General features: G+C 47.1%; 1 protein-coding gene across 1 annotated transcript in view; it reads right to left on the bottom strand.

Moving 5' to 3' along the window:
- Positions 1 to 15,522, bottom strand: part of VPS13D (vacuolar protein sorting 13 homolog D) — a 158,350-nt gene that overhangs the window by 88,478 nt on the left and 54,350 nt on the right. Inside the window, exons 35-42 of the mRNA XM_060259106.1 lie at positions 14,928 to 15,002; positions 11,243 to 11,449; positions 10,921 to 11,010; positions 9,401 to 9,541; positions 8,996 to 9,118; positions 6,704 to 6,778; positions 2,328 to 2,433; positions 1,589 to 1,741 (exon numbers count right to left, since the gene is read on the bottom strand). Coding sequence (XP_060115089.1) covers positions 1,589 to 1,741; positions 2,328 to 2,433; positions 6,704 to 6,778; positions 8,996 to 9,118; positions 9,401 to 9,541; positions 10,921 to 11,010; positions 11,243 to 11,449; positions 14,928 to 15,002 — 970 coding nt within the window. The remainder of the gene's footprint in view (positions 1 to 1,588; positions 1,742 to 2,327; positions 2,434 to 6,703; positions 6,779 to 8,995; positions 9,119 to 9,400; positions 9,542 to 10,920; positions 11,011 to 11,242; positions 11,450 to 14,927; positions 15,003 to 15,522) is intronic.

Raw genomic sequence — 15,522 nt, 5'->3', positions numbered from 1 at the left:
TTCCAACAATATGCTGTGGCTAATAGCCACTGATGGACCTCTTTTTGGCTTCACTGTGATTAGGTTTTATTGTCTTCTGAGGAGCTGCTTCAACTTCATATACCATAATGAGAGTTAGCACTTCAGTCATGTGTTAAGTCACTGGGATGTGCCCGTTCAGCAAAAATAATATTTCCTGCGGCATAAATACACATTCCTATATAGCACTGGTGGCCGTTTGTTGCCTATTAAATCCTGGAAGGGTTCACTGAAGAAGGTGATTTATACCTGGGATTCTTGTGTAGACTTTGGATTTTTTTTTTTTGTAGAATTTATTTCATGACTGTTCCGACTTGCAATTTTGTACTATGTAAGAGTGATTTCCAGTGTAGAATTGGACTGTTGATACCTTTTGTGCAAATGAATTAATGTGCAATTAATACTACATGAATGAAATTAATGTTTGTACTGAAGAATTTTTTCATGACTTTACGATTTGTTATATTGGAAAATTAGATACCAGGTTGGCGCTATTACAGCAAAGTTTCTATTTGGCTCTTATATATATGCTGTAATCTTTATTACATGTGACTTCATTTTGGGAAAGGCAGGAGGTAAATCTTTCAACGAAGTTGGACTTGTTGCATTCCATTCTCTTGAGCGTCCCACGATAACAATCTTGTTTTATGAAGGGCTTAAGCATATTGCAGTTTCTTTTCCCAGTGCCTGCACAGCAATGGCTAAACTGCGTTCGCTTCTTTGGAGGTCTCTTGCAGAATAATTTCCTCCGGTAGTGCTGTGGTATCAGCTTGTAAGAAGTACCACTGCAAATTCATACTTTTATTTGAACTTTTAATGGGGATACTAGCTATGAGTCTCTAAAAATAGTTCTATATTGCAACTTTTTATTCTGTTTGATGTTAGGAAGAGTAATTAAAGACAGGGTGGAGGTTTTTTTTCCGAGTTAACACATACATTGTCATTTTGCTTTATAAGCATTCTTATTCTTTTCCTTTCAACAAATCCATCTGGCTGCTATCGATTCCGGCTGCATGTAGCATATAGGACTCTCAGATGGATGGCTGTCAAATGTTTCGACTGGATTTATCAGGAACTTAACCTGGCACCTTCTGCATTCAAACCAAGTGCTCAACCACTCAGCCAAGGCCTCTGCCCCAAAACAGAAGTGCAATGAATCTATGATGCCACATTGGTTCCTGTAGCTTAGTATTGTCTACTCTGACTGATGGCTGCTCTCCAGGGTCTCAGACAGAGAAAGGTCTTTCCCAACATCTGTTACCTGAGGCCCTTTTAAGTGGGGATGCCAGAGACTTACCTGAGACCTCCTGTATGCAAAGCAGGTAATCTATGACTGAGCTGTGGCCCCTCCCAAATGAATTATGTCAAGTCAGAAAAACGATTCATGTAGCCCTGTAGCATCTTGTCTTCCACATTCTCAGAAGAAGATCATTAACTGGAAATACTGAGGACTGAAGTTGGGACCCTCTGCATTCCCCCCCCCCCGCAAGCTCCTCAAGTAAAGCCCCATTAAAAATGTGGCTACTCAAACATTAAAACATGATGGCCAGCGTGGATCATGGTTCTTCACCTGTGCCTCAGTTTCCCCCTGGCTTCAAACTCAAATGGAACCTCTTCACCCGTCAGGACTTCCCGCCACTCGCTGACTTTGTGCGCATCATCGAGGAATGTGCCGTTTTCCTCTGGAAGGACACCGGGGCTTCCACTGTGTGAGAGCGCAGCACTGAAAGCAGAGTCACATCAGACCGTCACGTTTTGCAGGAAATCGGACATCCCGACTGTCACACTTTGCATCTTAATGAGAGTAACATGTGCATCTGAATCTAAGACAGATCTAAAGCTCATTAAGAAAACCTTCCTCTGGGTTACTATGATGATGACAACTTCTTTTCGACTCTTCCCCTCCCCCCCAATGAGGATTAGTGTGCTATGCTATAAACCAAAGATTGCAGCAAGCAAGTCACAGATGAAGGACGAGGAAAAAGAAATAACACATTATGGTTCAGTAATTAAGGGTGTTAAGACAAGGATCTGGGAGACCAATGTTTCAAATCCTCGCTCTGCCATGGAAGCTCACTGGATGACCTCGGGCCTTTGACATGCTTTCAGGCTAGCCTACCACACGGGGTCGTTCTGAGGATAAAATGAAGACCAACGTAAGCCACTTTGAGTCTCTAGTGGGCAAGAAAGTGCAGCACATAAATAATTAGCCAGGGAAGTCCGGAGCGCTGACCCTAAGCACACGGAGCTTATAACTTGCCTGAGGAAAGGCCCTCAAGTTTTTCCCCTCTTTGCCCAGGACTCCTTACCGTGTTGGGGTGGTGGTCAAAGTGGCAAACCAGAGAGTGCAACCGGTATGATTCCGCAGGGCAAAGGGCACGAAAGGGTGTCGACGTTTTGGAGCCTTCATTTCAGCTGTGAGGAGATGAGAGGAAAAGGACTCAGGGAGTGGAGAATGCAGCCATGTGCCTTTCCCCCCCCCCCCTTCACTTCCAAGAATCAGATGCTGCTCCATTGTCAGTGGTGGCCCTGGCTTGGTCCGCTAAAGGCAAGCAGCTCTAGTTTTCAGATGCTGGGCCACCCTCCTCCCCAAATCCCTGGTCAATCAAACTGTGCTCAGTTGCTTAGTCCATTCAAAACCTCAGGTCTAAGCTCTTGACTCTACTGGTACCTGCCCCGTCAACTTGAGGAACAGGCTTAACAAACACTATCCCTGGTACTGGTTCGGCTTACAGATTCCATTGCTTTAAAACCAGAATTACAGCATCTCTCTGTAACAGTTCAGTTTACTAACTTAGGAGCAATGTTCCCTCTAAGCTGCAAAGTCCTGTGAGCAGAAATTGTACTTTGTGAGCTACTGACATTAAAGCTGTGAACTACTGCATCAATTAGTATGCTCTGGGGTCACCCTTCCTGAGTTAAGACAAAAATATGCGAGCTGGAGGCTAAAAGCCTGTGAGCTAGCTCACACTAACTCAGAGGGAACACTGCTTAGGAGAGGGGGGAGGTCTGTTCCTTTAATAGAGGCTTGCAATAAAAACCTTTGACTTTCCTTTTGCACACAAGCCACTATTCAAAAGACAGGACAGGGCTTTTCCCCAAACCTGCTGGCCACTCGATACACTCCCTCAGGTATCCAAAGTGTCAAAGCAATGGTTCAGTACTGTGTCTGAACAGAGCCGGTTCTGTGCTCAGGATCAGTAAACTTTGCTGTCTCTAAAAGGTCACCTGTGCATCTATCATGCATCATGAAGGAGCCTCAGAAGGGACCTGATCCTGCACCCGAGCTCTGAATGGGAGGCCCCACTTTGGCCTGAACACTTTGCAGCCAACTGCAGCTGTTGGACTGAAGCACACATCTGGTGCAGTGCTCAAGACAGCGAGCGGTTCTGAGCAGAGCCTGGTCTTCCCAAGTTGGAACATCACTCATGACAGAGCAGAATCCAAAATGACCCAGGAGAACTCAGTCCTGTGGAATAACGTTGGATGGGGATTGCCCCAGTTACCGGAACCACCGTACAATTACACAGAGAGGAAAGAAAATAATGAACGTGTGCAACAAAAAGTTAAATAATTAACAAGGCTTTGGCTTAGGGCTGGTGCTTAGGGCTGTACCCCTCCCTCTTTCATTCACTTGAATGGGATGTCCTCTTGAAAGTCAACAGGCAGGATTGAGAAGGGGATACGGATGGCTGTTTTAGGGAGAAGGTTTCAGAGGTGTGTGTCTTTCAGGATGTGCTCAAAACACCTTTTTTGGGCGGGTGGGGGGGGAGGAGAGCTAGATGCAAAACCCCAATTGCATGACTGCAGTGGTTTCATGAGTGCATCAGACGCTGTCAAAAGAAGAAGGGACTGAATGTATACCCCGCCCTTCACTCGGAGTCTCAGAGTGGCTTACAATCTCCTTCCCTTCCTCTCCCCCCCAACAGACACCCTGTGAGGGAGGTGGCGCTGAGAGAGCTCTGAGATAACTGCTCTTGAGAGAACAGCTCTGAGAGAACTTGAGACTGGCCCAAACTCACCCAGCTGGTTGCATGTGGAGGAGTGGGGAATCAAACCCAGTCCCTCCCATATTAGAGTCCGTGCTCTTAATTACTACACCAAACCGGCACGTGCTTCCCTGCCCTCGTTCCATGTGATTGGATGACTGGGTTGCCATGATACAGAGGCAGCACTGAGCATCACAGAGAGGGCAGTGAGCACTGGGGAGGAAGGTTTGGCAGTTACCCCACATCATATCCACCCCTGCCCTTCAAATAACTTTTGCCAGGCAGGTGGCAATGGTGAGGAACCAATACAGCACTTCCACCTAAAAATAGCTAGCTATAAATATTTCCCTGCTATTGTGCCAGTCCGTCCAAGGTCAGCATGTTCCTTTCACGGGAACAGAAGCTGCTCCTGGTGATTCTTCTGCTTCAAAAGTGGCTGCTGACCAGGTGACAGAGCTGCTGAAAATGACTCACGTGACTTTGGCTTTCAGCTGGAGCTGCTGCTCTGTGCTGGCCCAGCCTCTGCCAGGAGTCGGATCGACAACAGGCAGCAAAGGCCCTTCTGAGATGCCCGCAGTTGGGGCTTTGCTTCATGTCTTGTCTTACAGTGACGTTGCGAAGTCTCAGGTACAAAGGGGGCACTGCCAACTGGCACTTCCCCGTGTGAGCGAGAGCAAATCATGCTGAATTCCAAGACCAGGAATTTTCACGCGGAAGTGGAGACTTGAACCCGAGACTCCCAGGTCATTGTTCAAAATCCTAACCACTGCACTCTAGCAGCTCACTGTTGTGTCTCTGTGTGATTTACTGTTCTGGTGTTGTTCTGAAAAGCCTCTGCTGGGGCAGGGGGCAGTGACGGGTAGCACATCACATCTCTGCATGAGGTGAGATTGGGCTGTTCACTTCTGATGCAGAGTCAGGGGAAAAGAAAACAAGTCTGCTCCCAAAGGCGGACTGAGCCACAGCCCTCCCCGGTTTCATTTCTAGCCAGTCCAAGCAAAACGCAGCTAGATTAATATTTTTCTTTTTCAGCCCAATTTTTGCTCCTCTCGTCACGAATTCTCGGGTTTGCCTGCCTACTTCTAATCATGTGGCCAGAACAGTGACTCACAGAGGACGCAGAGGGTGTAGCCCATCCTGGAGCGAGTAACTCTCAAACGCTTTCTCTCCCAATCTATCAGCTTTTCTCAGGTGGAAAGGAGACAGTCTGCTGCCTGCTTTAGTTCCGAATCAAGAGCGAGCCTCAGCGCAACAGCTGACAATCCACCAGCATGGAAGGTCAAGAGGTTCTATTTTTAAAAGTTTCCTTTGAAAGGCGTTTTTAAAAGACATCCAGGTTTGGGGGGGGGGAGGAGACAGAATATCAGGGGTTGCTGCGCCAAGGGGGTGCGGAAGGGGAGAAAAAGCTAAGACAGAATTAAGAACATCTAAAGCGAGCTGGCCAAATATTTACACACATATACACCGTCCCCCCCCCCCCCCCAATTGCTGTGTTTCATCAACAGCCATTGCAAAGCCTAGTAAATTTTAATTAGAAAAAAAAGAAATCCCCAAACTAGAAGATGATGAAGAAGAAGATATTGGATTTATATCCCGCCCTCCACTCCGAAGAGTCTCAGAGTGGCTCACAATCTCCTTTACCTTCCTCCCCCCCACAACAAACACCCTGTGAGGTGGGTGGGGCTGGAGAGGGCTCTCACAGCAGCTGCCCTTTCAAGGACAACCTCTGCCAGAGCTATGGCTGACCCAAGGCCATTCCAGCAGGTGCAAGTGGAGGAGTGGGGAATCAAACCCGGTTCTCCCAGATAAGAGTCCGCACACTTAACCACTACACCAAACTGGCTCTCCAAACTAGTTACTGAACCAAGCCGATTTCACTGGAACCTAACCTGTTCATGAAGGCACTGGCCCAGCTTAAGTTTTTGGAACACAGGACCCGGATCCTGAACGTCTGAAAACTGCCTTAACAGAGCCACGGCTTCCTCATCTCCGGCAGAAATGATTCTCTGTCGTCTAGAGATCACTGGTGCTTCCAGGAGCACTTTGCTCCCCCACCTGGAGGTTGCCAGTCTTAAATCTGGGTATCCCAATGGCACCAAGGACAAACGAATTCTGGATTCTCTAACCACATCGCATTTTTCTGCATGGACAGAAATCCCGATCTGCTTTTTTTTAAATAGCACTGACATCGGCGATACAACTCTCTGATCCTTATACAGAGACCGGTCTGGCTTTTCGACTGCGACTGGCAGCGGCTTTCCAGGGTCTTAGGCACAGCGAGGTCTTTCCCAGCCCTGGCTACTTGAGATCCTTTAACTGGAGACTGAACCCAAGCCTGGCATGCAAAACAAGTGCTTTGCTGCTGACCACAACCCTCCCCTTCTTTCATTTCTAGCCAGTTCAAGCAAGCGCAGAGCAATATTTTCCTCCGGACAGGCTACCACTTCTCCTGGATTATGATCTCCAACTGCAAAGAGCAGGGAAGGGAGAGGGTGGGCTCAGCTTCATCTCCTGCCTGTTCGTTGAACTTCCTGAGCCCATGAAAGCCACGCCTCCGGAAAGCAGCAACGGTGCATGGCATAGGCTGGGGAGGGAGCTTATATCGTGCCCAGAGCGTTAGAAGCAAGGAAATCCTCCCTCCGCAAAGACATTTCTAGCAAGAAAAGCAAAAGCATCTCCGCTCTGCGGTACAGTACCTCTAGCATACATCTGGTGCTCTAGGTTAGTCAGACTGGCTGTGCTCCTAGTTCTAAGGTAGACAAGAGGAAGGCCTGGCAGACAGGAAAGAGAACATTAGCAGGGAAAGAGGAGAAGAGGGTGGTTTTTTTTGCAGATATACAGGTAAGATCATTGCACGTACCAAAGCGAGGGAAAATGTCAAGTACAGTGGGGAAATCACACAGCAAGTCAAAGAGGCCCTATCAAGAGGGATGAGAGCTCTCCTAGAAAGAGGTGCTTTCTAAGGACATTTAAAGGTCAAATGCTCTGGGGAAGCCCACTGACTGACTGCTCGGGTATGGATGTTATGTATCTTGCAGTACCTGGCACACCCACTCTTTGCACCTGTGGCTTCCATTTGCAAATACATCTTGGGGAGTTACTGGTGTTTCCTCTTTTTACTAACGGCTGAGTTTAATTTCATTTACACCCCTGCTTTCCTCTATAGGGATCCAAAGCAACTTATATCTTTCTCCCCATCTCCATGGTGTACTCACAACAGCCCTGCGAGGTAGGTTCAGCTAAGAGAGGGTGACTCATTCAAGGTCACCCAATGAGCTTCCCTGACAGAGCGAGGACTTGAACCCGGGTCGCCCAGATTCTAGTCCAGGGGTGGCCAAACTGTGACTCAGGAGCCATGTGTGGCTCTTTCACACATATTGTGTGGCTCTCAAAGCCCCCACTGCCCCAAGCCAAGTCAGCCAATGACTTGGAGAATGCATTAAAAGTTGCTTTCTTTCCACCTCTCCTTTCCTTCCTTCCTGCCCTCCAACACTTAACATTCATGTCTTGCGGCTCTCAACCATCTGACATTTATTCTATGTGGCTCTTACATTAAACAAGTTTGGCCACCCCTGTTCTAGTCCAGCACTCAAACCACTGCACCAGATTGGCTCAGTGGACTATTTATTTCCCTGTCTTTTCTCTTTGCGATGAGGCAAATACAGATAGCACAGTTACTTTTAGATTTTGTATTGCCTTGGTCATCTGACCTCAGAACTGGAGACGCTAGTGAGAAGTTAGCATATAAAGGAACACCCCTGTATTTATGCTTACCCATGTGCCAACTGTGCACCTCTTCCCGATTTTTGCTTGCCCCCCCCCCCCGCCTAGCCACGTCTTTTCAGACAGGGCTCTGAGCTTGTGGAAACTTTGGTGCCCCAGGATATTACTATCTTTAGGGAGGGAAAGCCAAGCGATGCGAGGTATACTCTTAAGACTCCTTGCCTATGGAGCAAGGCAGAAGAATAGCCCACTCCAGGGATGCCCTCCTCTAGCCACAAGCATAGCACTGCTTTATTCGCTGACAAACGTCTAGTTCTGACTTCTGCTGAGTCATAGTTTCAAAGGACCAATTTGCTACGTCAGCTTTAAAAACGAGCTAACGAATATTCTTGAATTAAGATCAGGGGATGCACTCCTGCAGGGGCTAAAAGACCACAAAGCAGTTAATGAGCTTGCCAAGTGCAACTCAGCTCCCAAGCAAAATGCCTGACATCATCGTTTACTGGTTAGTTTTCCATCTCGAGCTGCGCATGTGCAGCTACAGGAGAGAGAAAAAACAAGCGAGTTTAAATGACTGAAAATGAGAGTTCACGGGGGCAATGCAAGATTGACAGCATGTGGGTGAGGAAGCTGTCCCAAGTTAGAGGACAGGAGGGGCTGGTGGGACAAGTCACTTCCGGTGCTTTTCCAAGCTAGGGGTGGGGGGAGGGGGGGAGACTCAAAGCCAAGCAACTTGGTGACTCTAAGAGAGGAAGAGACTGAAGCCATGCAGGGGCTGGAATCACAGAAGCAGACTGAGGCCAAGTGGCACCGTGGGTGGGTTTGGGACTTGAAACTGAAAGGGGGCATCTGGAAACATAAGCATCTGTTTGGGAGGGGGGCAGAAACAGTGGGAAGTCAGATGCTGCATGGATACCGGTGTGTGCGCCGACATGGGCAAAGCGGGCACGGATAAGGTTATCTCCAAAGGCCTGATTATCCTGCCAACTGAGGTTTTAATATCTAATACTTCCATCAGGCCAAAGACAGATGAATATATCATCAGGCAGACAGAAGAGGCAAGCTGTGTCAAGCCAAAGAGGCAAGTGGAAAGCAAAACCAGCCTATCAACGTACGAGAGAGGAAAACTCTGAACAGAAAAAGCATCACTTGCTGCAGTGACAGAAGCACGGCACTAAAAGGACTGCGACAGCAAAGGCTGCTTTAAGTGGGTATTAACAAGTTCTTAAAATATCTGTTATGGATACGACGGGTACATCTCATACCCTGCCCCAGCGACGGAGGATCAACTGAAGAGCCCATCCATTCTTCGGATTCGACGGCCTCCACTTCTTTCTCCTGCTTGCAGTAATCTGCCATCCATGACTGTTTGGTACTAGCATACTGCTCTAAGAGTGGGGAAGAGACAGACGGATAGTAAAAAATCCAGCCCTGGTGACAGTCCAAACCCTAGAAGAGATAAGTCAATAAAATGAGGATGCTGGACTACAGGAGGTGCATTCACACTATGCTAACTAACGCATTTTACATCTGGATTTTTGCTATTCTTACACAGTAAAAATCCGGATGTAAAACACATTAGTTAGCGTAGTGTGAATGCACCCATGGACCAGCGGTCTGATCCAGAAGGGCTCTTCCTGTGGTCTTACAGCCATACGTAGTGGACCTACCAGTTAACACAGAAGTGATGTTGATGTCCAGGCGATGCTTCGTTTTCACCTCCAGCTTCAACCGAGAAGGGTGGAGGCGACTGGCCGCCTGCTGCTGCCAGGTGAGCGAGCATGGCCAGGGCTCGATAAATGGTTCCCAGCCTGCGGTAACAGTGAGAGAGGGAACCGAGTTTGAGTCCAATGGCACTTTTAAGACCAATGAAGTTTAATTTTTGGTATAAGCTGTCATGGGCATGCACACTTCTTCGGATACACTGAAACACGTTTTCTCAAACGTTGTGTATAGGTAGAAAGAGGGTGTGGGTGTTAGTTGCCAGGAAGGGCTAGTTACAGTCAAGATGCATAAGTAAGTGGATCATAAGTATAACTGAAGTTCGATTAAAGCAGTTGGCAAGACTTGTGAATGGAAGCAAATCAGCATACAGATATGACAGTTAAATAGATGTGAGACCTATATATGAACCCAGGGGCACTTCCGAGACCAATGAAGAGAGGCAGACATAAGTTGGTGAGGCTCAAAGATTATCAGGATGATGCACACACGGCCCAAACATTTCATATTGGATTCATCTGATGTTGCAGAGCAACGTGTAAGTGAAAATAGTCATCAGTTCTGAAGGCCTAAGAATGTTGGGGGGAAGGTTAACATCCCGACCTAAATTCACACAGTGTCTGAATGCAGCCTAAATTCACTATTTTTCACTGGGCAAGCGCTAAGCAAAAGACACAGATCTTTCTCTGCTGTCACATGAAGCTTCAGAGACACACAGTAGCAGAATTCTGTCTACTCCTTCTCTCCTGTGAGATCACAAGGATGAGAAAAGACCCCTCTGTTCAAACAAATCTGGAAGTCAGGATGGCTAGCCACTGCCTTGATTTTTACATTGAGCTTCAGAGGTACTTGGGAGCAGCACAAAGTTTCTGAAGCTGAGCACGGTGCCTGAGATCAGACTATACTGTTCTGCCACTTTATGGGGACACATAAATTGTGCCTGGCTAAGCATTTTCTACCATCAAGGAAATGTATTAACTAAAAAAACCAAAACCAATACACTTTGCTACATTACACACAATCTAATAAAAGTGATATAAAATCTGAAACTCCGACTCATTAATTTTTATGTTAAAAACTTTGGATCTCAACCTGGATACAATGCTTGACAGCTGTTCTCCGAACTATCCATTTGCTGGATTGGGACAGCCTTCTGTTGGCCCTGGCAAATGCAAACCCCATACTGCATGGGCAGGACTGCCACCTCTGGATCCAGAAATACCTGGAGATTTGAGGCTGGAGGGGGAGGTATAATGCTATGCAGGCCACATTCCAAAGCAGCCATTTCCTCCAGGAGAAGTGGGACAAATCTTTTAAATAAATAAGCTATCTAGGTAGTCTGGAGATCTGCTGTAATTCCAGGAGATCTCCAGCTCCCATCTGAAGGCTGGCAATCTTACCATAGGCCCTGTAAGTCCAGGCTCTTGAAATCCAACAACATACATGGACATATAGATTTTGTTCTTACCAGATAGCTCACGGTTATAATAATCTCCAGAGAGTGTAAAATGAGCATAGCCTTCGGGGCTGGTTCTTAGATGCTGGAGAAAATTCAGACCTGCCAATTATAGGAAAACAAGATTACTAAGACAGAAAGGGAATTTGGGCTGAAATTCATAAAGAAAGCCTCAAAGCCCAACCCCAAGCATTATCAAATCCTCATTACTCTGCAAAAACAGCATCCCAAAGGTATCTGTGGAGGGTTGTTGCGCTGGCCATAAATGGAAAGTCACCCACTGTTCCCCCCAGTTCTATAGCCAGTGAAGATGACAACTAAATCAAATTCTCACGTGAAAAGGTTAATTCAGCTAAGGGAATGTCGCAGTCCATGCAGTCGTCTATGAAGCAAATGCAGACGCTTTCGGCTTTGACTTCCACTCCAGAAATGAAGCGCAGGGCAGTGGAGCCCTGGTTCTCTCGCTGACTCGAGTCTGACTGCACGCACTTCAGAGGTTCAGCGTTCTTGAACAACCAGCTCGCTGCTTTCTTCAGTTGACCTGAGCGCACGGCCCACGTGCAATCCCCCAAAGAAATGAAAGGAAACCGAGAAAGACACAGTCAGTAATATTGTTTCCCGAACCTGTAAAAATAGCAAGCAACTGAACACCTGATGTTTGATGTCCTTAAAATTTACAGTTGGTGTTCTTAAAACTATACAGTTGGTGGCTTATATAATGTATTATTAGTATTACTACATTTTAATTACTTCCTGGAAAACAAATTCTTCTAAATTTTCTACCCACCTTGCTATCAACTGCCTGATTCGGAAGGTGGAGGAAAAAAGCAAGGGGACTGGCTAGTTTGGCAAAGTTTTGGCCAATGAGGTGAGAATAATCATGACATTTTGAAATTTATCAGCTTCAGAAGATGAATATGGCAATACAAGTTTTGCACTTTAGGAAGGCCAACTCTAACAAACTCAGATAAGCATTTAGTAAGACTTCCTGTCTTAAGGGGGGGGGGGGGGGGGAGGATGGAAGCTTATAAAAAGTGGGACTAAGGTTATTCCTTTCCCACAGTGAATAAGCTTGATCTGCCCACTCACTAACCATAAACTTTTTTTTTAAAGAAGCAAAAAAGAAGAAAATTAAGTAGAAACAGAGAAAATAAGTTTCCAGACTGGCTTCACAATCAGCGGTTTCTCACAGTCAGTACTCAAACCCTAGGCATGATGAAAACTTGGGAAAGATCTCCCCCCACTGGAGTAAACAGGAATGGCAAGAAAGCGTCGAACTGCCTTCAAAGTCTGTGTTACTCCTCACCCTTGATTACATTTTTAACCCACCTTTCCTTGAATGAGCCCAATGGTCTACAAGCATGCTCCTCCATTTCATCCTCTCAACAATGCTGTGAGTTAAGTTCTGATCCGAGAGAGAAGAAATAGGCCCCCAGGCTTACCCAGGTGGGCTCCCAAGGGCAGAACAAGGATCTGAACTTGATTTCCCACATTCTTGCCTGTCACCACCTATTCTATCACAATGGCTTGGCAGTCTTTTCAGGATGCACTTTCCTCCTTTGAAGAAGAACCTCATGTTGCAAAAGCCATTCGGCAATAACTTCCATGATCCTCATGTTAAAAAAGACATGTGGCAATAACTTCCAAAACAAGAAGAATGTAGCCAGCTGATGGTCTTCAGAAAGAAAAATGCTAGTATATCAGCATCTAACCCTTGAAAGAGAATTTGGACCATATGGTGCAAGATGACATGGTTGTGGAGGCAAAAACACTTGAGAGGAGGCAGCTGAGAGGTGATATGATCACCATCTTCAAGTACTTGAAAGGCTGTCATATAGAGGAGGGTGTGGAATTGTTTTCTGTGGCCCCAGAAGGTAGGACCAGAACCAATGGGTTGAAATTAAATCAAAAGAGTTTCTGGCTCAACATCAGGAAGAACTTCTTGACCATTAGAGCAGTTCCTCAGTGAAACTGGCTTCTTCAGGAGGTGGTGGGCTCTCCTTCCTTGGAGGTTTCTAAACAGAGGCTAGATGGCCATCTGACAGCGATGAAGATCCTGTGAATTTGGGGTAGGTATTTGTGGGTTTCGAGCACTGTGCAGGGGGTTGGACTAGATGACCCTGGAGGTCCCTTCCAACTCTGTGATTCTAGGATTCTAAATGTTTGGTGAACCTGTCAAAGAGGAGGACCCTGAAGCAGCGATTGGTCTGACTGTTGAGGGAAGGCTGCAAGGGGCGTATCCCAGTAGGGCTTCCCACCTTAGTGGGTACTGAGGATTATGAAGGCCACCTCCAATCCTTGAGCAGACCTCTTCCTGTGTGTTTCCTATGAGAAGATGCCAATCATAAATACTGCATCAGTTCACTTGGAAGGCGTGTGCAGCTGTTCCAGTCTTGGCTTGGATGTTCATAGGATCACTAAAGGGAAGCTTCTGTGTGTCTGTGTGAAATGCCATCAAGTCCCAGCCAACTTACAGCAACCCCAGTAAGAGGCCCTCAAGGCAAGCAGGAAGCAGAGGTGGTTGGCCGTTGCCCTCTCCTGCCGTTGTCCTCCTTGGAGGTCTCCCTTCCTAGTACCGACCCTGTTCAGCTCCCAAAGATCTGATGAGATCAGGATATACCGTGCTGCCTTCCCTCCCACTGTGTGACATGGGGAACGCAAAGCTGTTCTTTCTGCAGCTGTTCATCTTGCTGTACACAAATGGCAAAGTATTCCCAAGAGAGTGAGTATCAATGAGAACAAGCTGGAAGACCTGGGAAAGCAGCTGATTATTAGTTCTCTCTCAGCACTGAGCAAATTTCTGCTGGCACCGCATACATCTTTCTGATTGCCTGCTAACACCTCCAAGCATATTAAAATTGGCAAGCTTGGTAGCTGTCTAGGCAGCATGTTTGGCCAGCTCATGGCCTTTTAACTCCCACAACATTATAATCCAAGGGGGAAAGGCTCAGTGGCACAGCATCTACTTGCCATGCAGAAGGTCCTGGGTTCAACCCCCGGCTTTTCCAGTTAAAAGGATCAGGTAGGAGGTGATGGGAAAGACCTCAGCCTAAGACCTTGGAAAGCCTCTGCCAGTCTGAGCAGACAAGACTGGCTGTGATAGACCAAGGCTCTGATTCAGTATAAGGCGGATTCATACGTTCATAAATGAAAGCTGTCCAGCGGGTGCAGAAAAGAACGAAATAGGCCAAAGTGCAGAAGGGACACAGGACTCTTCTCATCTATACATCTGCCCATGGCTTTTTGTTCCAGTTCCAGCTGGCTTGGCATCAGGGGGTGTGGCCTAACATGCAAATAACATCCTGCAGGGCTTTTTTGACAAAAAAAAGTCCTGTGTTTGCCTACTAGAAACTGCGAGGCGGGAAGGCAAAGTAAGATATAGCTCAAGACCACTGAGCCCAAAGTTCCTTCCCTTCTTCCAAGTCTCTCCTGGTTACAAACAACTCATCAGCTGGATGACTCATCTCGAGCCTAGACACATTTGGAAGCCACTGTTGAATTTTAGGTTTAAAGAAGGCGACGACATTGGATTTATATTTTGCCCTCCATTCAGAGTCTCAGAGCGGCTCACAATCTCCTTTATCTTCCTCCCCAACAACAGACACCCTGTGAGGTGGGTGGGGCTGAGGGGACTCTCACAGCAGCTGCCCTTTCAAGGACAACCTCTGCCAGAGCTATGGCTGACCCAAGGCCATTCCAGCAGCTGCAAGTGGAGGAGTGGGGAATCCAACCCGGTTCTCCCAGGTAAGAGTCTGCACACTTAACCACTACATGAAAGAGGGGAAAGCAGCAGCACAGAGATCATGTAAAGATGGAGGAACTGAAGACCAGCTAGAAAGAGAAGGCTGACAAAGCATGGAAAGAGCCGCTGAAAAGTGATTAACTGCAGGCAGGCAGCAGAATGGAAAGGGAACCAATACTGGGGTGTTTAAAGCACAGCTAGTTCATCTGTTTTTCTGCGGCAGCAAATGGTTAAGAGAACAGAATCAGTGTTGTAAGTAAAGTTCATGGGGTCCTACCTTGGCACACCAAAAGAGCTTTGCGACAGTCGTCGACGCTAAATCCCAGTTCCTGCAGCCGAGCCAGCTGTAACTCTGGAATGGAATATTTAGTCACTGTCCAGGTTGACTCATTTGCATGACATCATTTTGCTTTCAATACTTCCCATGGCCCAGTGGTGGAGTGCCTGCTTGCCAATCCCCAGCATCTCCAGTTAAAAGAATTTGGAAGTAGATGTGAAAGACCTCTCCTTGAGACCCTGCAGTAAGGGTGGCAACTGCGGCCCAGGAGCCACATGTGGTCCTTTCACACTTATTGCGCGGCTCTCAAAGCCCCCACCCCTCTGTCGGCTGGCTTGGAGAAGGCATTTCTCTCTTTACATCACTTCTCCAAGCTAAGCCAGCTGGCAGCTTGAAGAATACATTTAAAGTTGCTTTCTTTCCACCTCTGCATCCCTCCTGCCTCCCCCTATCTATTTGCTTTCCTCCCTCTCCCCTTCCCCTCCAGCTCTCAAACATCTGACATTCATGTCTTGCAGCTCTCAAACACCTGGCATTTAATCTATACGGCTCTTACGTTAAGCAAGTTTGGCCACCCCTTCCCTGGAGCATCACT

Source organism: Heteronotia binoei, chromosome 18, assembly GCF_032191835.1.
Source record: "Heteronotia binoei isolate CCM8104 ecotype False Entrance Well chromosome 18, APGP_CSIRO_Hbin_v1, whole genome shotgun sequence".
Classification (NCBI taxonomy): domain Eukaryota; kingdom Metazoa; phylum Chordata; class Lepidosauria; order Squamata; family Gekkonidae; genus Heteronotia; species Heteronotia binoei.
This window is presented reverse-complemented; position numbering and strand designations above follow the sequence as displayed.